Raw genomic sequence first — 20617 nt, forward strand, 5'->3', positions numbered from 1 at the left:
ACTAAAACACCAACAAAAATGTGGTGTTTGTAGGAATGGGCATCCTTTTCTTCCCAGGCCCGGAATCATAGCAGCCCACAGTGTAGGACACAAACTCAGTAACAATGAAGTTTCCTCAACAGTGACTTCAGAGACAGTTAAACATCACAATACAATAGCAGGAAACACATTTATTACAGGAAGTTTGAGCTGTTTCCCTTTTGTGAAACGGCGTCAGGTCATGATTGACACGGACTGAATGAACAGCTGTAGCAGCAGCAGCAGCAGCAGCATGGTGGAGTAATGTGTGCCTCAGCAGCAACAGCCACAGTAGCAGCTACTTTTTGCAACAAACACAAACACCGAATGCTATCAACATCTTGTGTTCAGGAGTAATTAGCTTTTGTCAATTCTTATTTGTTTACAAAGCTATAAAACAGATATTACTGTTTGCATGTTTGTAGCTCGGTGGGTATCTGTGGTCTAAATGCCAGTGTGTCCCTGTGCAGGTGACTTGCAAGTATGAAAATAGAGAATCGATGTAAGTGTGTAATAGAGTGTGTTTAAACTTGCAAAAAAAAAACGATGTGAAAAACCTTTGTTCTTCTTAATTTTAGACTTCGCAGACACAATGCATTTCTTCACTTTCTGTTCCCTTGGTGCTTTTATGCATTCATTTGTGACAGCCAGTGTTATCAACCATGACTGTGAATGCTTAGTGTTCAAGGTTCAAGTGTGTGTAATAAAAGAAAACTTCAGCAGCTAAAAAGAAGAAGTGTTCATGGGTTCCACTTCTGAAACCTTTGACTGCACCTGACGGTTTCAAACTGAGTAAAAAAGGAATAATAATAATACTAATAATAGTGCTGCAGTTTTGCTTCCTCTTTGCCTCTGTCACTTTCAGAAAGATTTTTTAACCCAGTGCAGAAATGTAGTCCTGAGAGAAGTGATCTTCCTCATCACTGCTGTTATAGCAGCGATCTCTCAGTCATGAGGAGACAGGCCTAAACTGCTCAGTGTAGAAAAAAACAGCAAACATCATTAGAATGTAAATTAAAAGTAGCAGCAGCAGCAGCAGCAGACCTGAGGCTTCTGCTGCCGTTGCTCGCCACTACTAAATATACAGAGAAGAAACACGTGTGTACGCAGTGTTTACAGTCAGTACTGAGGAGAAGAAGACACGGGCAGAAAAAAAAACAAAAAAACGTTTGGCGTGTTTTCAAGACGCAGCAGAGGTGATTCCAAGGACGTCTATAGTTGTAATACTAGGCAACAAGAGCAAACAATAAAAAGGAGCAGACTTCAATATCAATAGGTGCAACATAGTTTTTACCTGTCAATCAATGTTTTATATAAAAAACTTTTTTTTTTCATATTAGTTTCGTACTTGTGGTTAGCTGCATTTTTTTTGTCTAGGCCAGTTTCTCAGACAGTAACAAACATGGTGGTGGAGGAGGAAAACTAAGCCAGTCTCTGGGTCTTTACTGTATTTAAAAGCAGGCTTAAACCCTCGACCCTCGAAGATGTCCAGATTTAGTGTATATGCTTCAAAGGTCCCAACGTTTAGATTCAGTTGGGCTGAAACAGCTGAGCATAAATGTACATCAAGAGTCTCTAAAGGCCCTTCAGGGTTGCATGTGTCCTAGTGTTGTTTTCTGGTGACTGAGCCGGTGTCTGTCTGAACATGAACACTGTGATGTTGAGATGAGTTTTCCCTCAGGGACAATAGAGTCTAATTGGAAGATAATGTCTCTGGTTTTATCCTCTGTTTTTCCCCCCTTTTAACCATGAGCTCACTCCAGGAGGTGTTTTTGGTTCTGATGATGTCATTAGTGTGTGTCAATGACCGAGGCGTTTTGAGATGGATAAACTGCGCATCAGCTGCAACCAGATGGCTTTATCGTCCAATCAAACGTCTGGTTTTGAAACACTTCTTTTGGAAGCGACACGTCTGCTGTCAACTATAAACAGGAAGGAAAAGGAAACTGATAGTGATAGTCATCTCGTCTTATGATGTCGTTGGAGGCAGAGACAACACTCGTCTGTCCGTGCAAAAGAAAACCCCAGGTCCCTGTCTGTTAACACCAGACAGGTTTCTAAATGTTGACACTATATCCTGCTTTTTGTGTGTGTGTGTGTGTGTGTGTCCGTGGTTATTTATCATGCGGATCATATGGCACGCATTGTTTTCACAGGCCGTTGCATGCTTCTGCGTGCGGCTGCAGGTGATCAGGACCGAGCTTGTCACACAGGTAACAAGTTCCTGAGCTGTGAGTGGAACACGTGTGGCTGAGAGGATGAGTCAGAGCTTCAGTCACTGAGTCATATGGTTCCTTAGCCTCGTCCACGTCCATCTGTTCACTCACAGCCTATAGCTGTGTTTCTTAGGCTGCAAATGATGGAGGAAAAAAATGGAGGATGTTGTCTGTTTGTATTTATATTATGTGCAGTATACAGTACGTATTACCTGATCTCAGCAACAGCGATGGACCATAAGGCGCAGTTTTATTTCAGTTAAAATACTGTAATATTAGTTACGGTGTTTTAAGTTTTATTTATTCTGGCTTTGTCTTTGCTATTTCCACAATTGTATTCACTCTTCCTCTAAATATTTTGAATTAGGGCCAACCTAAAATTGTAATTGAAAAATCAATAAAACATAGTGTCATCATTGAAATAGAGATGGGATATTCCTGAGTATTTACTTTTTTACTCTAAATGTGGCAAATCTCAGTACTACTTTGGTAAAAAGACAATTCACAACAGTTTTTTGTAATTGTCTGTATTCAAATTGATGGTTTGGATTGGATTGATTATTGGATGCTAAAACTCTTTTTTTGTATTTATTTACTTTTCTATGTTTTCCACGGTTTAAAGTAACACCATTTTCATGCATCACAGAAATGGATAATATTCACTACTACAGAGGAGGCGAGTCAGTTGAGAGCAGGATTATTTCCAATTGGCTGCCTCATTTGAATAGTGCAGACTTTGCAAGTCAAATTGTTCCATTGTTTCTGTCTTTCTTTCTTTTTTTAATTTCAGAATGATCTCTGTGCAGTCACTTAAACTCAGGACTTTGTCTGGTCTTAAAAGGGGAAAAAACGCATATGTTTTCAGTTTCGAGCTTGCCTGAGCATTTACAAAAACGTGGGCTGCAGAAGAAAAACATGCGAGAAGAAGGTGTGAGAAAAGTGCTCACGCACATCGTAAAAAAAAAAGAAAAATACTCAGTACACGGTAAGAGCTATGATCACAGTATATGTAGGAAGATAAGAAAGAATGTTTTTTTTTTTTGTTTACTTACAGTGTTCTTCTGGCAAATTATCTCCTGAAAGAAGAAAAGGGAAAAAAAAATCTGTCAAAGATGTTTTTAATCAGGCACATTTCTTGGTCAAAGACTGTGGGGAGAACAGGTAATCATTTCTTGTAACTAATATAATGTGAGGAGACAGTGACATGTTTCTGAGATGATGTCATTTTTATGTGATAAACTGAAGGAGATCAGTTTATGGGAAAAAAAAAACCTGCTGCCAGGAATGAAATAGTCCAAGAATATCCTGTAAATATTTTTACAAAGCAGGACATTTTTTCCTATCAAAGCCAATAAGGCCTGCAACTCTTTCACAGCAACTTGAGTTTTTGTTTTTTTCTTCCTCTCCGTGATTCACACTTTTGTGAAGAGCTGCCACCGCGGCACTTCACATTTGAACTTGTCATGCTTTAGAAGCATCTTGAGAAGCTCATTGTCTAGTCAGAAAGAGTTTATGGATATGAGTGAGATGCAGATGCTAAGATCTTTGATGGACGGAAATGAGCAGTTCAGAGGGACAGTTAAGGTGGAGCAGTTCTGCTTTTGCTACCTGGGTCGCCTGGAAAATCTCAAGAGGCTAAAATTCAGAAAAAGTAAAGATGTAAAAAATGATGTTTATTGTGTTACAGCAACATTCCTTGCATTCCAACAATGTCTAGGTCTGCCCTCAGGATTCCTAGGCGTTTTATTGTGTCTTATTTTTAAAGGGAGTGTTCAGGGGGGAGGGGACAAGCTGCCTGGTATAGACCAGCAAAAACCAGAAAAAGGGAGGGGAGAGGTCTTCTCAGGCAGGGAGAGAAGCCTCTTGGGCCCCAGACGAGTGGGCACCAGGGCAAACCACAGGAAGGGAGAAGCCCGTGCTTCTACTGTGCATTAACACAGCAAAGAATGTCATTGTAAACATTTCAATCTCCACTGCTGAGAGTGGCCATTAGTTGTTGTTGTTGTTGTTGTTTTTAACACAGTGTTTTTCTGGCAGACGACTGTTTCCTCACAGACTGTGATGCTGCTACATGCTGACTAGTCAGTACAGATCAGTACAGATCAGTACAGTACAGTATGTTCACTGGTTAAGAATCTGTCTCTCCATAAGTCTCACTTTATCACACATACACACAGCACTGCAATAATGGAGTCAGTGTTTCTTTAGATCACCTACAGCAGCAGGAGAAGTTCCCTACTGAACTACTTCCTGTCTGCCTTTGCACAGGAGCTGCAAAACACTGCTGACTCAGCCACAACCCAATGTGGTGAGAGTCTAGGTTCAGCCCAATTAAACTGGCATTATATGAGGAACACTGTAGACTCCCACAACACACATGGGCGTCACATGGGAATACAGCTAATTGTGGCCCAAGTAACTTTTTTCTTACACGCATGGCAAGAAACTTTGTCAGTGGACAAAATATCTCTATATTCATGATTCATTCACTGCTCTGTGATTGGCTTTTGGACTTTTGCATTGCCTGACAGTTGAACTGGTACCTAATGTAGCGGCCGGTTAATGTGCCACATTAGTAATTGATTAGAAAATGTTACTTTTTGCACCAGGTACATAAGCTTAATTTATAAACTTGCGGCCGGTTAATGTGCCACATTAGTAAGGTACATGGCTTAATTTATAAACTGATTATAGTAGTATTAATAAAAGTTAAAAAACCAAGGACTAAAATAATTCAATCCTCTGCTGATGGAGATAAAAGAAAATTTGATGGATTAAATGTCATGGCAACAACTGCCACAAACAAAGAGATTTTTTTGTTTTTTAAATGCCACTTGTGATTTCCCATCACCAAAATGTTTTTCCTCAAATCCACTGACTGACATCTTTACTTTTCACTTCCAGCAAATTACACTCCTGTCAGTCTCACATCAGCCTTTGCTGTCACCAACCTGACCTTGTGAATTGCAGCCCTCTCAGTTTAGAATAGTTTAGAATGAGAATGTCAGGGCCTGTGGACCCTGATGGTTGTACCTGAAGAGACTGGAGGGAGTCGGAGTTAGTGTCACAGTACAGGATGATATTGTTGGCCATGCTGAAGCTCTCTCTCACGCCCAGGTGGTAGAAGAGCGAGGGCTGTCGAAAAGCATCTGTCATCTCCACCACGGCCAAGTCTGATGGCGAAAGAGAGGATATGAGCGTTATAGATAAATACCTGTGTAATCAGTCACTTTAATCACACCATTATATTTTTTATTTATGTGTACAGTCTTTAGACCATTATTGCTAATATTGTTGCAATATCTCCAATACAATTTAGCATCGCTATTGGGACTAGCTATTAGCTAATTATTTGTTATGTTAATAGTGAACTGTTAACTGTTAATATAGTTTTATTTCAAGAGATCGTAGCAACATTTTTGGGATGACTTTATTTTTAAACTCTATCTAAGCAACATGCCACTTTTTTTTAAGCAAACTTTCGATCATTAAGTCATTTTAAACTTGAGGCTAACATCAAACTTCATGTCCCATCCTTTTATCCGTCTAGTCTCTAGAATAAGAAAACTAACAAAAACCCGAAACACTGAAAGAGAATAATATAAAATATAAAAAGGCTTCTCAAGCTCCAAAAACAGTGCTGCTTCAAAGTTCCTAATCCCATTGTGTCACTTTCTGTTAAATAATTAAAAGACCATTCAATCATCCAACATTGCGTTTACTACAGTCGGGCTAATTAACTCTGTACTGCTATTGTAGATGTACCAGTTTCAATGTCAAAGAAGAGGGACTGTTTAAAAAGCAAAATCATTGTTGTAAAATGTTCTGTTTGACAATGGCTTTAAAGTGGTTTAAAACCACTTAATGTCTTGGTCAACAGACGCGCCACCGCATTGACATCTATTTGGCACTGTTTGTATCCACACTTGGTTATAGATTGATGTGTCACAAAGACAAACGGTGCTGATTTAAATGCTCACTGTTGATTAAAAGCTATAATCTGCTCATTGATTAAGCTGGTTTGACACATTTCTGCTCAGTCAATAAACACCAGGAGTCGATACCACGCAGACTGCAGCTGGAACCAGCCGTCTGATCAGGATCAATAGGTTACTAGGAGTAAATAGTGTCAAGTGTCACTCATCCCAGCATGGACTGAGGCTTCTGCTGAAAGGGTGGAGAATTCCCAGCCTTGAAGCCAGTCTGTGGTTTCCACCAGTAAAATAAACAGCTGTGTAACAGTGGAGCACCATTATGGGACTTTAACATTAACTTCAAATTACTTCAAATTCTGTTAGTCATAAAAATAAAAAAGGAAACTCTTCTACATGATTACACAATTCAGCATATTCAAGCATTTTATCAAAAAAATTAAAACACAATTCAGCATATTCAAGCATTTTATCATAAAAATTAAAAAATAAAAGTATATTTAACAGAATATCAAACAAAGCAAATCATGACAACCAAAATTTGCAAAAGATTATGTCCCCTTTTTTTGGCTCAAGGATGATTTACAGTATGTTATAAACAAAATATGGCTTTGACTAAATAGTGTTTATTCTTTGAAAAAACAGAATGCTGTTAAGATCAGAGATGTAAGAGGCTAGAAATTCAGAATCGCAGGGCCCAGCAGAGACATTACTATTACTATTTTTGGGTCCTGATCTAATGAAAAGTTTTTGGATATAGAGTCGGAGGAACCATCAATATTTTGAGGTCTTCACCAGAGAAAAGGCTGTTATTGAACTTTTTTTCATCGAGGTTATTGTGATGGGATTCAAAAAGGCAAGACAATGTTACAGAGTGTTGCGTTCACATGAGGTGCGGGCGATAAGGTTGATAACAAAAACAAATCAGCCCGGCCAGTGGCTGTGCTCCAGTAATGACAGCATGGCAGAGAGATAACACTGCACCACCCATGCTGCTGTTTTTCATCTGGTTTCAGCTCTGTGCCGTGTCAACAAACAGCTCAGGTGCAAAGAAACTCTGTTTGTAGTGTATAACAATGGCTGCAGAAAAGCAGTGAAATGTTCAGTCGTTCCAAGTTCATGAAGACACGTTGTCACACAACCCAGCTCTGAATAACTGAGGAGACGGAGGTTGTTTTAAGGGATCAAATAAAATTCTTACTGCTGCACAGGCACAGAGGCATTAATGATAAGATGGTACTACAGCCAGTGGAATTTTGGACACTGACATTTGTCTTCTCCAGATGCTTTGGTGGCAGATTAGCTAATGCATGTAATTTGACTCCATATTTGGCTTTACACCAGATTACACACATTACACATTGTCATTAACACATCCTGGGAGAAAGAGTTTTTCACCCAAGTACCTCTGTTTTAAAATATCGTCTTGACTCCCAGCGAGTTTCCATGGAGGCTTCAACCTTCATCGACAAACTTCATCCTTCTTTATTGCTCTTGTAGTTTAAAGTCAACAGGCCTAATGTTTGCTGGGATGTCATTTCTCTCATTAGCCCAAGATTCACTGACAAACATCTCTGTAATGATGATAACACGTCTGTGTTGTGTTTAGGGCTTGTTCTGCTGCTACACCATTAAACTGTTATTGCTGCTCTCATTAGGGCTTTACAACATTATTTGAAGGCAGACAAACACAAGAGGGCTGGAGAACCAACTCGTCTCTCAGCGATAAATCAGCCCCAGTGATATGAATGCACAATTAACTTCAAGTAGACAATTGAATTCGGGGCATCTGTGGCTGCCAGCCAACTGCACTCTGTAGAGAAAAGTCTATCAGTCACGGTCCAATTGTAATGATGGAGAGGTTCAGCTGCTAATGCACATCCTCGTAGTCCTCATGATCACATGCAAAATCCACCAACAGACAGCTACTTGTTGCTGGCCCTAAAGGTTTTCATTACTAGCATGACAGTTATTTTCATTGCAGCTAAGTGAACGGGAGACGGGATTTGAGGGATTTATCGCTCTGCTCCGACGAGCACAGCAGCCCGTGTCTTTACATCAGGATGTGCACTCCTCTGATTGACTGCAAGTTAGGGTTCTCACATTCTGACGTACAAGGTGGAGACGGAAATGTAGACCTTAATCCCCGCTTGGTCTGACCTCTGCATGACAACCGGTTGTTACTTTCACATCATTGACGCAACTCCAGCGGTGATACGATCGAAGTCAAACAAATATTGAGTCACTCAGTTTGCAAATGGTTTTCACAATATTTGTTGTCCAAGCAAATGAGAGAATTAATGACACTAAGTCCACAGAAAATGATTTGTGCACTCCTTTGGTTTTGTCATTTGCTTCCCTGAACACACATGCAACAGTAGGACTTGTACCTTATGCACACGATGTGCGTCTAAATGTCAACATCCAGACAGCAGCGGCTGCCTGATTAATAAAACATGAGCTTTTCTCATTTCTCTGCTAATGAAATCATCAATATTGTATGTGGGAAAGATTATGATTTTTTATAGTTTTTTTAAAAAAGGCCAATAAAAACTAAAAGGCTACTATTTCACAGTTTTAATTTATTATTTAGCGCTAATGTGTTGGAACACTTTACCTGCTGCATAGAAGGACGTAGGATAATGCTGTCTGTTTGTCTAATGAATGGTGAATCAGGGATGCAGCTAACTGAATGTAAACATAAAAGAAGGCGAAACCAGAGCCTGAGTTTAGTTCTGCCTCCAGAGTCCACAGAAGCAATCAGTTCTTGTAAGTGCTTTGTTCTCTCAACAGAGCCCCTGAGAGGTGACAACACTGGAGAAGAGTATGGTGTCATCTGCGGAGGGTGTATTTGAATCTTCATGTTGGGAACTAATCAGGACGCTGCACACAAATGTCGGCAGAACACCCTGGTCGTTTATCTTACTAGTGATAACTACTGCTGAGAACAGGAGATGAGAAACACAAGTGGTGTTCTCTCCAAAACCTCTTGATCAAGTGATCTAAAGTTGGCAGATGTCTTTCAGTTGTCACTGGAAGAGGGAGAGGATGGAAGGGCCAGTATTGTGGCCAAGCAGTTGTGATGAGTGTCCTGTAATATCCTGAAGAAAGTAAATGTTGGAAACGTGGCCATGACCTGGAAATTCAGGGAGGTACAAGGAAGAACAAGGAAGAACACGGAAGAACACGGAAGTGACGGCTGTGAGAACAACGTGGTCCTTCATTGACACCTACCAGCAGGGAAGCTTTTGTTATAGCCTACTTTACTGGAACAAGTGACTCAGAGTGTCAGTGTTCGGTCTGGTCCATTAGCATCTTGTTTTGTTGCTGTTATTCACACTCCATATCCTTTTCTGGTGTTTTGCATCTATTTGTGGTCATCTTTTTTCTCTCCTCTGATTCTCCATAAATAAATGTCTCTTGGGAGAGTAACTCTGGCTCAGGGCCTTGTTCCATGGACCCATGGAACCTCATTGTGGCCTCATACAGTGATCCAGCCAGGATGATATTATTACAGGGTTACAGTAATTTGTTTGCTCTGCTGTGAGTGGAAGAAGCCTGATGTAATTACTTCATTGCATCAGTTTGCACAGTGGCTAATATCACTTCCTCCTTTTTCTTCCTGGACTTTCACACGTAAAAGATTTAGTGCTTTTTGGCTGCAGGGAAGTTATGCTGATATGAATAAGAAAACTAACAAAAACCGAAACACTGAAAGAAAATAATAATATAAAAACGTCCTGTTTTGTTTTGGTGATGAATAATAATATAAAAACGTCCTGTTTTGGGCGTTTTGTTTTGGTGATAAAAGGGATATTCTTGGTCGAACATTTACCGTGTATATATACATATACATATATATATATATTAGGTGCATCCCTAATAGGAAAAAAAAAATCAACAAGGTCAAAAATTGTACTGTTACTGTGCTTTCTGAATCAGTTACACTTGCATTGATATTCAAATTGGAGCCGATGGTAAAAAGAGTGTCTGCTATTGTATGTCCCAGAAGTAGTTATTATTATATTGTTCAGGAAGTCTGTATCAAACAAGCAGCTCTTCGTATTACTAAATGCCCTTGAAGTAGCTCTCTGTTTCAAAAAGGTTGGTGATCCCTGATATAGACTATAGTATAGTGTAAAGGGTTGTGATTGAGTCCCTGATAAATTTCTCACCCTGGGTGATGATATAGTATAGTGCTGACAATAAGTGCAAGAACAGCAGTAGTAGGGTAATTTGACACGCTCAGTCACCCTGGTCTGAATAGGGTCAGCTGTCCTATCTCGTGTTCCCAGCTCATCCGTTGCTGTAATCTCTGCAGTCGGAACATCAGTAGTAAACAAAGAGCGTCTCCACCAGGGTGGCGGTGGACAAATGGACGCACAACAGGAAGAGAAGGAGATGCTGTGATGATCGGGTTGCACCTCCCACAGCAGAAGCTGCTGCTTCTGTTGACCAAAAAATACATCGATTCCTTCGCCTACACCTTGAAGCAGAGGAGGCAAAATAATTCAATATTCCCTTCTCTCTGCAAGTGTTTGGCTTTCAGTTGCCCTCCACCTGCTGTGGCAGCTTCCTCAGGCCCACAGCTGCCAAAAAAGGAGGCAAGAAAAACGGAGAGGCGATGGAAGGAAGCGATGGTTGATGTGAGAACTGCATGTGTTTACTGAGGTCTGTTTTGGTGACTGTTGGCTCCTGGTTATGGATCATTGTCAGGATCAGCCAGTCACACATACTCTTTCCAAAGAGGGAGTCTGTTCAATATTAAAATCACAGCAGAATCTAAATGATGCCGACGACTGTGTGAGCGTATGTGTGAATCATTTCTCTTCTGTGCAGCAGGCAATTTGAAAACTAGGCATTTATTTCACTGTGTATCGGACGTACGCGTGCGCGTGTGCGTGCGTGCATATGCGTGTTTGTGTGGGCTGCTGAAAAATGATAACACTGACTAACAACAGCCTTTAGTTATAAACAACACCGAGACTCTCAGCACCATCTATGCAGCATATGCCTAGAGCTGCACATGCAGTACAGGACTGTGGAGAACAAAATAATAAACCAGCACAAAACTGAAATTAGTCTTAAAATAGTAAATGACTTTTAAAAGTACTACATTATATTCTTCATCAAGAGTCCTTCTGTTTGTGATGAAACGGTGGAAGAGTGGTAGGGCTGCTTAGTATGTTGGCATGTTTTTTCCCCACACTTCCTGTTGTAACCCCACCTGCCGTTGTGACTAAGTGGGATCAAACCCAGAACTCTGTGTGCCGCAGGCCGGAATTCCAACACTCCACCACCACAGTAGACCTGTGTGAACGTTTCTGTTTCAAATGTTTTTAGGCTGAAGAGACTGAACTGGCGTGGGCTACAATCTTGAGTGGAGCCGCCCTGGTGCAACAAAAGTCACCTGCAGCTCATATTTGATAGACATTGATCTTTGTAGTTTTATACTCTAAAGTTGGTACAATAACATGAAACGCAACTGCATGCTGCTGCTAAAAGCCATGTCGTCATACTGTAAATAACTGACCAGTGCCTCCACTGGTCGTGTTGTGAAAAGTAGTTCTGAAGTAGAACTTCAGGCTACATTCAGTCTTTTTTCTGTGTGTTGTTCACATTATAGTCTAAAAGTGACTACCATCACACTTACATTTAACAATCATTTGGCAACTGTGATGGATTTTTCCGTTCATCCTTGAGGACAGAGGAGATGCAAAGATGGTGTTAGTGGAACTTAGCTGGGGTTCAGTGGAGGATTTCCTTGAAGCTTTGCCCATTCAGAGGACACAAGGAGACAGTGGAAATACTGTCTCCAGTCGCTCCAAACCCTGGAAACCTTTTTTTTTCCCACACTCAGATTTTTTCCTTCCCATTCCGGTCCAAACATAATGTCCAAACACGCAGGCTAGAAGATGGTTGACTGCATTCTGTGGCAGCAGCATAATGATCACCTCCACCCATACATCCCTGTATATGGAGGTACTGCATGGACGGAGGTTAATATTTTCCTAAATATAGATTTAGTTACTCGGGGCAAACAGAGAAATGTTGGTTAGCGCTCGTGCCTTACAGCAAGAAGATCTTGGGTTTGATCCCTTAACCTACAGTGTACAATGTTGATCTGTTTATATGAACTAAGATATTGTATTTTATTGCCTGTCTCTCATGCTCTCGTGTTATTTTATTATAATCAGAACTTAAATTACTTCTCAATAACAGCGCTCTATTTATTATAATAACTCCCTCGCATTTTTTTTTTCTGGGAAGCACAACATATTCTAAGTCTTGTGGCCAAGTTATGAGACTAGTGTCGCAACTTTTGTGGGCATGTGTGCAACACACGTTGGGCAATTTATTATTATGAGCCAGTGATTTCCAGAAACAAAGGAAAGAGGATTTAACACGTGCATATTACCAGAAATGCCTAGAGAAAAATGTTGAAGCAAAGCAAAGGTCTTGAGATATGTGGACAAGCAGACCCGTGCTTACAAAGAGGAATTCCAATGAGGCCCAAAAGGCTACAAAAAGTTTACACAGCCACTACAAGTGCAGCACACACAAAAACACAAGCCTGGGAAAAGAGGTCTTTCAGCAGAGAATTTTTGTCCACAAATGCTTCTCTTCTCCCAGAGGACAGCAGACAATGGTTATTCAGTAGCACAGATGCCCTGCCCTGCAGAGATTAATGCTCCCTTTATTTTTAGACACAAGTGTGCTTGAAACTGACCCTGAAAACACCATGGTGCAGGAAATGAGACCAACGTGCATGTTGCACCACTCTCTTGGCAAACTGCTCCTTTTTATTGTTGCCCCCTGCTCCACTTTGTTGCTTTTTCATGCTCATACAGTTTTGTTTTGTTTTTTTTGCAGAATGTAAGTGCTCTGGCCCCGAGAGGGAAAATGGCTTAGAACAGAATGTGAATTCATCTGCCTCTGACAAACACTCAGACAGAAACCCGTGCTCCTCAGCTAGTTGTCCTGACTTGCCTGCTTGATTCACTTCTGCTTTTCCACTGGGGCAGAATTCTCAGAAACCAGAGGCATTTGTTGTAATGACAAGCAAACAGCATTTTCACCTCATGGCAGTCACTTTATTTTACAGGAAGCAGTTAATTTCAGCTTTAACGGAGAGGGATTAGTGTAGAATTACACCTCAAAACATTTGTTTGTATTCCTGGAAACCCTTTTTTGCTAAAATTAGATAAGACTGTTTAACGAAAACGTTTGTTTTAAATTATTCCCTGATTACTTTAGGTGCACTAGAGGTGTATAGTGCGTTCATTCTTTTTGCTAGTTTATATGTTGCTTTTATTGTGAAGAAAATATATAGTAAAATGTACTTTTATAATAAAAATGTAGGCCAATATTTCTTATAGTAAAGCCCATATTTATCTAATTAAATTTATGCCTCATTGTGGCACACAAAAAAATTTCAGGTTTCTGACTTAAAGTCCCGGTTTTATGAGTAACATCATTTTCATTTTTTCACAATAGGATGCTTGAATTGCCTTTTTACTGCTAACCTTTTTGTAATTTTATGTAAATAATAAATATTTAATGCACTGAATTAATATATATATATATATACATATTTAAACAACGTTGTTAATAAACAACTTCTTTGTGTTGGGATGTAAGTAGTGCGGAATAACATGCAGTTTACAAAACTACATGATCTTCAAGAAAGGCTGTGTATCAAATGTATAGTTAAAAGATATTTTTAGATTCGCCTAGCTGGGTGAAGATATTATTAAACAAGTCACAAGATTTCAACCAATCAGCATTTTGGCTCAAGCTCAAAATAAAACAGCAATAACCAAGGAGCTCTTCCTGTACCTTTTCACATCACATTCACCCGGAATAAAACCTTATAGCTTTTAAAAGACCCTTCTGTTCCTCCTGTCACTTTCCTGAGGGGTCTCTTAAGTACTTAAGCCTGGGGTTTATCCAACAGTATCATGCACTGAGAACACGTTCCGTGCAGATGAGAAATATCGCTTCAGTGGTAAAACACTGTGGGATTAACGTTGTAGCTGTCAAAAAAAAAAACAGCAAAACCTGAAGTGCCAGCAGTAACACGATCCAATTACAATGCAAATTTTGCAATACAGTAGAAGTGAATGAGGAAAGGCAGGTTGCTGTTTTTAACATCAGCACTGTCCTTCCTGTGAAGACATCAATCAGAACAGAGCAATATGAAAAAGTCACAGTTTCACCAGCTAACATGCTCCAGTGCTCAAGTCCATAGCAGTCGCTCTCGCCGAGAAGTCGACGCTCCTCTCAGACGCCACAGACCGGCTCGTGGCCTAATTCCCCATGACCTTGTGCTCTCTCTGTGACTCTTGAGGAGCAGCCAAGCATGCAGGGTAAACAGGAGGGAGGATAAACAGCTCAGCCCAAGACGGGGTGGGGGGCGGGGGTGAGATTTCAGAGCAGCGGACACTGTAAGGAAGTTGACTCTGTAATGTGAAAGCTGGTGATGCTTCAAGATGTTCTCCACGAGGAGTACTGGGCTGAGGCAGGAGCTTTGTCTCCATTAGTCTCCACTGGACAACAGTTCAAAGTTTTATCTCTACAACAATTCAGTTTTTCTTTTTTTCTTTTTTGTTTTCTGACTTTCTCAAGAATAGCATTTTTTTAAAGGAATATTCGTTGGAAAACTTCTAAAACTGTTATTAAGGAAGAAGGGGTCAACAATAATCCTATCTACAAAAGGGGGCGCTGCAAAAAACATTTGGAAACCATTAGCTACAGCTATATTTATTACAATTTTTTGGCTAACTTTTACTTACCTTTGGCTAACATTTGCATTACCCAGTACTAATTTTAGCACTTAACTGTTAGCAATATAATTATGTTAATGATTGGCTATTTCGTTATCTTTTGGAAAAGGACAGATAAGATATTGATTTGCAGTTTGTACACATACCATTGGTCAGGGAATGAAAAACTGACAACTTTAATAATTTGGATTCATTGTGACTAGTTGTTAATGATTAATAAATAGAACACTGTGTTTGGTATTTTGGCATGATTTTTCTTTTAGTTTGTCACATGATCCAAAGTATTGTACCTAGATCTTGGTACTTCTTGTGGGGAACATCAGGTTTATTGAAGTATGGATTCAATAGGCATAAGGAAACGCTGCTGATTTCTCTTTGTTGTGCATCAAATACATTAACCATTTTTGCCATTCTGGAATCATGTGCTCTTCACAGCCTTTGAAATATTGCAGTAAGGCTGGAGCACAAGTGGACAGAAGTGAAATCAGTGTGTGAGCTGCGACGCTGGCACACACGGCCCTGATAGCTACACTCCAGCTCTCGGTGCAAAACAAGAGGTGAACAAACACTCCAGCAGCGGCAGAGCCCCTCTGGGTGAACTGGAGGACTGTTCAAAGCCACAGTGAGCTCGCTTTAAATTACATAGAAGAGCAACAGTGATGAGCAGCACAGATAAAGCTCTGCATACCACAGATATGACCGAACACCCACCCGCCCTCGGTCCCCTACCAGACAGGGGAACAGTACAAGTCTGTTCAATGGAACATTGCTTTCTGTGACAATGGAGACGCATGTTATCTCGTTATCTTGACCTAATCAACCACCGACTGTATTCATACAGTGATGTGTGAAAGACTCCATTTTTATGGTTGCAAAACACAGAAAAACCGTCTTGCCTTCAGTTCAGCACATTGAATATTAATATTCTGCCTTCAGTATCTGAAAGTACTACTTCTATTTGGGTTATGTAGAGGAAAATCAGAGAAAATCCATGAGAAGAATATGGAAACTCCAAACAGAAAGGTCATCAGTTACCACTGAAAATCCTTTGGTTCGTGTGTGTGTGTGTAAACATCAGTAATAACATTTTCCAGTTCTCCCAGTGTTCCCACCTGCTGCACCTTTGAAATAGGAACAATTAATAATTAAGTTCTTAGAGTGTTCTGAAGAAACACTGTTAACCATCTGTTCAGATAAGTGATAGGACAAACTTCAGGGTGAGTCACGATCATGTGATCACAGCGACAGGGTTTTTCGACGCCTCGGCCTGTTTTAGACTCTGACTCTGATTGACACTAGTGAAATCTGAAAAGCCACGTGCCACTTGAAAATATTCCTAAAATCACACATGTCCCAAGCCACGTGCCACTTGAAAATATTCCTTCTTCCAAAATCACACATGTCCCATCTGGAGTCGTGACGGTCGGCTTCTCACTTTGTCTGCGACGTCACGTGACATGATGACATGACCAGACAGGAACTCATAGTCATATTTAAATTTGGTAAATCATTTTTCCAAACACAAAGGCGTGCTGCAACTCGCTTGTCCTGACTGTCATATCTGACACAGACACTCGTGCAGGAAGAGGATGAAGTAATGCATCTATGGTGTGTGTTTTCTGTGTGTGTGTGTCTATGTGTGTGTAGATAAAGACAACACATTTCGGGGAAGAATGCCTCCAACCTCCCATGTGGTTTGCATGAGCAAATTCCAAAGAAAGTTAGAGGAAGGAGAGTAGAGGGGAAAGATGGGGTGGAAAAAAAAAATAAGTTGATGTTTGCACAGCTAATAATGTGATGTTATGACAAGCAACAGCTTCTGTTTGTGTTTAAGTGACACCGTGGTGCGACTGTTGGAACAGCATGTTATGGTTCAGTGCAGAAACAATACGGCTCTGGTTTATGTGGATTCATATGGATAGCGGTGTTGCTACCTTGTTTGCTTGACTTTACGCCGTGGGATTTATTTTTTACAAAACATCCATTTCTATATGTATACAACGGTGGAAAGAACCTGTTACAGTGTGAACAGCACAGGAACTGTTTTTAACTTCCTCAAATCTGGCTGATTTGAGTGTTTTCCCAACTTGTGTACATACATCAGAGGTTTCTAATTCTAAAAACAGTGTACTACAAACACTGACAGTTGTTTTCAGCCTCTCCTTCAGTAAGTGACTCAGCCTTGTGTTTCCCGTCAGGACTGTTACCTTCAGTCTGGGTCACTGCAGCACGTATACACACAGTGATATTGACACAGGATTTACACCAGATGCCCCTCGCTCTATTTGTCCAGACCGGGGACTGGCACTAAGACTCTGGGAATGACTGGTAACATAGCTGTTTCAGTAACTTGCCTGAGCGCATGTCGGAAACACGTGTGCGACTGATGCAAATACCTCTAATTCTATGGAACTGCTGAGTGATGTTGTTAAGCAGCAAGAATCTGGCATTACAAGAAGTATGGCAATACAGCAATAATATGATATAATAAAATACACTGAAATACTTAAGGCACGACAGTATATTGCTGGTTATTTTAAACAATTAAATTGTAGGAAAACTGTCATCATAGTTGTTCCATCTTGACATCAGGTTACTACCAATGGAACAGAGGGATCTACAGTTGTAATCAGAAATAAATGAAAAATAAAATGAACCACGACACTGATATTTGACTGTTAAGTGTTATTTTAAAAAGCAATACATCACTGTGGTATGTTGATATGGTAATATTGTGATATTTCACAGTATTGATGTTTTTTTTACACCTCTGTTAAGAAGTAACTACAAGGAAACCTATCAAGTACCCTTGACAGCTAACAACCTTCGCTCAGGTGTTGCTGTCTGCAGCAGCAGCACTATGTGCAGCAGCAGCAGTTGCAGTCGCACATCTTTCGTCATTTATGCACTATTTGCTGAACCATTTCTGACAACAAATATCAGAGCTGAATGCAAACACTGCCTGCAGCCTCTCTGGCTCCTGACATCTCTGGACGTTACAGCTGCTTCTTGTTTTGACCACAGTCCCTGGAAAGCCTGCTTTCCAGGAGATCGTTGGATGTGTGTGTGTGTGTGTGTGTGTGTGTGTACTTATTATACCTCAACATGAACATTTCCAAGGAAATCAGGAACCAACAAGTTACTACACATAGAGTACAGATTTTTTTTTTAAAAATGGGGGAAAGTTGCCTTCAGTCAGGGTTCAAGTGGGGTTCCACTGCTGCTCACGAAGATTCCAGTGGAAAGTCCAGCCTCATGGCTCAACCCTGTGATCGTCCAGCACCGTACGGGAGGTGCACAATGGAAAGGGGGAAACTACGTGTGAGGGGGAGAACTATAACAATAGCCCAAATCAATTTTTTCCTCCTCCTTCTGTCTGTGAGGTCCAATTTGTTTTAATACATCACCGAAAAAAAAAAAAAAACGTGACATGAAATCAGTGAGCTCATGCTCTGACATGTGAGCAGATATTTGTTATGTTCAGGGAAACACAGAGCAACCTGTCCTGCAAGCCATTTCTAGGAACACCATCACTGCAGCATGCTGCAAACATGCAACCTTTGACCCCTGAAACTACTTTGGAGGAGAGATGAGAATTCCTGCACCGTGCTGTCATGAGGTACTGCGCTGCAGAGGTGACTGACTCGTGGTGGTTTGCTGCACTGAGCTGATGCTAATGGAGTTAAACATCAGTGTAACGCTTTAATGTTGTGACATAGGATCGAACAAAAATTTGTGCACAATTTATATCTATACCATATAATGGTGACATTATCATAATGATTAAATAAACATGTCACATGTCAACAACAAGTCATAATATTATGTAGTGCATGTCGTGTAAAGGATAATCTGGTTCATCTTAAATGATAAAATAATTTATATATATATATGTCTGTGTAACTAAAATCTGTAATCTGGTTCATCTTAAATGATAAAATGATTTATATATATGTCTGTGTAACTATAAAATCCATTACACTCTTTTTTTTTTGAGATTCTAAAATAAAACTTTTTTTTTTTAAGCCTCAAACTGTCCCTCTTGTGGGGGACCCAGAAAAGTACCGGGAACTTTGTGTGATTTTTTAATTGAGCTGCAGGTTTAGTCTCCAATTCTAGACGGGCCCAGATTCTGATCCTTGATCCCAAATGGATTCAACAAAGAGTGACTCTTTTTTTAAAATAGTAAATAGTTAATATTATATAAAACATAAACATACAAAACAGGCTTTGTGCATTTTACATTTTTCATACACACTTTAACCACTAGAGGCAGTGTGAGTTTGTTGACTTGCAAAGTTGATTTTCATAAAACTTTATGAGTTTTGTGAGTTTTGGAAAGCAGGTTTTTCTGACTTTTTTTTTGGACTCACCTGCGTTATAAAAGCTGTCCAGCACCGTGGTCTCCCCAAAGTCCAGTTTCCCAAAGTTGACCGTCTCCAGTTTGCTGCCCACGGCATCACAGGCGTCCTTCAGACACTGCAGAGCCAAACTCTCCGCGTTATTATTCTGCTGACTCGTTTCACCATTCACCACATAGGCGACGGTCACCGGCCTGCTTTTAGACGAGGACTTCCCTGTGGACAGCAGCCCACCGACCTCCATGGGGCAGGTCACGGCGGTGGGGCTGTACATCCCGCTGGACATCGCAGAGTCCTGCCAGTAAGTCCCGGCTGCAGGGAGTCCAGCTCCAGCTCCAGCTGCGGCGTTGTTGACACCTCCTCCCCAACCACCGCCGCCGCTGCTGCTGCTGTTGGTGGTAGTGGTGTCACCAGCGCCACCACTGGAGCTCTCTTTGCCGGGACATGCACCAAAACAAGGCACCTGTAAGGAGATCCCGCCCTGGTCCAGACTCATCTTGATTCAAGTCACTCCGTGTGCGTTAACGTGCGGCTCGTGATGCGCGGCTCCATGGAGAGAGCCAGCGTTACGCGCGGTAGTTCCCCATGACGGAGAGTCGCTCTGCACACAGGCGCGACGTGCACGCTTCAACGCAGGTAAACAACCGTGTTAGAGCCCCTTGTGCAGCTGCATGTTCTACGTGGATGGTTGCACGATCGATTCTCTCACCTGGACCGAGTCACGACACTGATCTTTGGGGGGAACAAACGCACAGGAACGAGATCCGTCGAACCCGTGCATTCCTCCTCTCCTCTCTCCCCCCTCCTCCTCCTCCCTTGCGTTCACACTACAAACACACGCACTGACTTCTGCCACAAGTTGGAGCGTCTGCAGCAGAAAACGCCCACGAGAGAGAAATAAAAGGATCGCCTCGCGCAGTGGAAGTTCGGCGCAGTTTCAGTCTGGCATCTGTGCTGTCATGTCCGTGAAGAGAAAGTGCCACAGCACTGTTGCTGCTGCTGCTGCTGCTTTAGTCTCCACTGTTATCTTCCTGTCCACACACGCACGCACACGCACACGCAACCACATAGACACACACACACTGGGCGGAGACAACAGGAGTGGGAGTTGGTTTTGTTGTAACTGGGCGGAGACACCGTCTCCATATGTGGAGCAGACTTCTGAGTTATAAAGGAGCAGTTCACTGGAAACAACAGGAACAAATGAACCAGTCAGCTTCCGCACAGGGCCGCGTAAACACGTTTGTAGGGACGAGTGTCGACAAGGGTGGAATGAAGGGGCCCCCGTGTTGGAGAGAAAACAT

General features: G+C 41.2%; 1 protein-coding gene across 2 annotated transcripts in view; it reads right to left on the bottom strand.

Moving 5' to 3' along the window:
• The window catches only part of map3k5 (mitogen-activated protein kinase kinase kinase 5), a 45594-nt gene extending 25245 nt beyond the window's left edge, over positions 1–20349 (bottom strand). For both annotated transcript variants that reach the window (XM_008313321.3, XM_008313320.3), the window contains exons 1-3: positions 19326–20349; positions 5268–5407; positions 3287–3310 (exon numbers count right to left, since the gene is read on the bottom strand). In XM_008313321.3, the coding sequence (XP_008311543.1) occupies positions 3287–3310; positions 5268–5407; positions 19326–19809 (648 nt within the window). In that variant the 5' untranslated portion in view covers positions 19810–20349. The remainder of the gene's footprint in view (positions 1–3286; positions 3311–5267; positions 5408–19325) is intronic.
• Between the last annotated feature and the right edge of the window lie 268 nt (positions 20350–20617).

The sequence above is a fragment of the Cynoglossus semilaevis genome, chromosome 7, assembly GCF_000523025.1.
Source record: "Cynoglossus semilaevis isolate Cse_v1.0 chromosome 7, Cse_v1.0, whole genome shotgun sequence".
Classification (NCBI taxonomy): Eukaryota; Metazoa; Chordata; class Actinopteri; order Pleuronectiformes; family Cynoglossidae; genus Cynoglossus; species Cynoglossus semilaevis.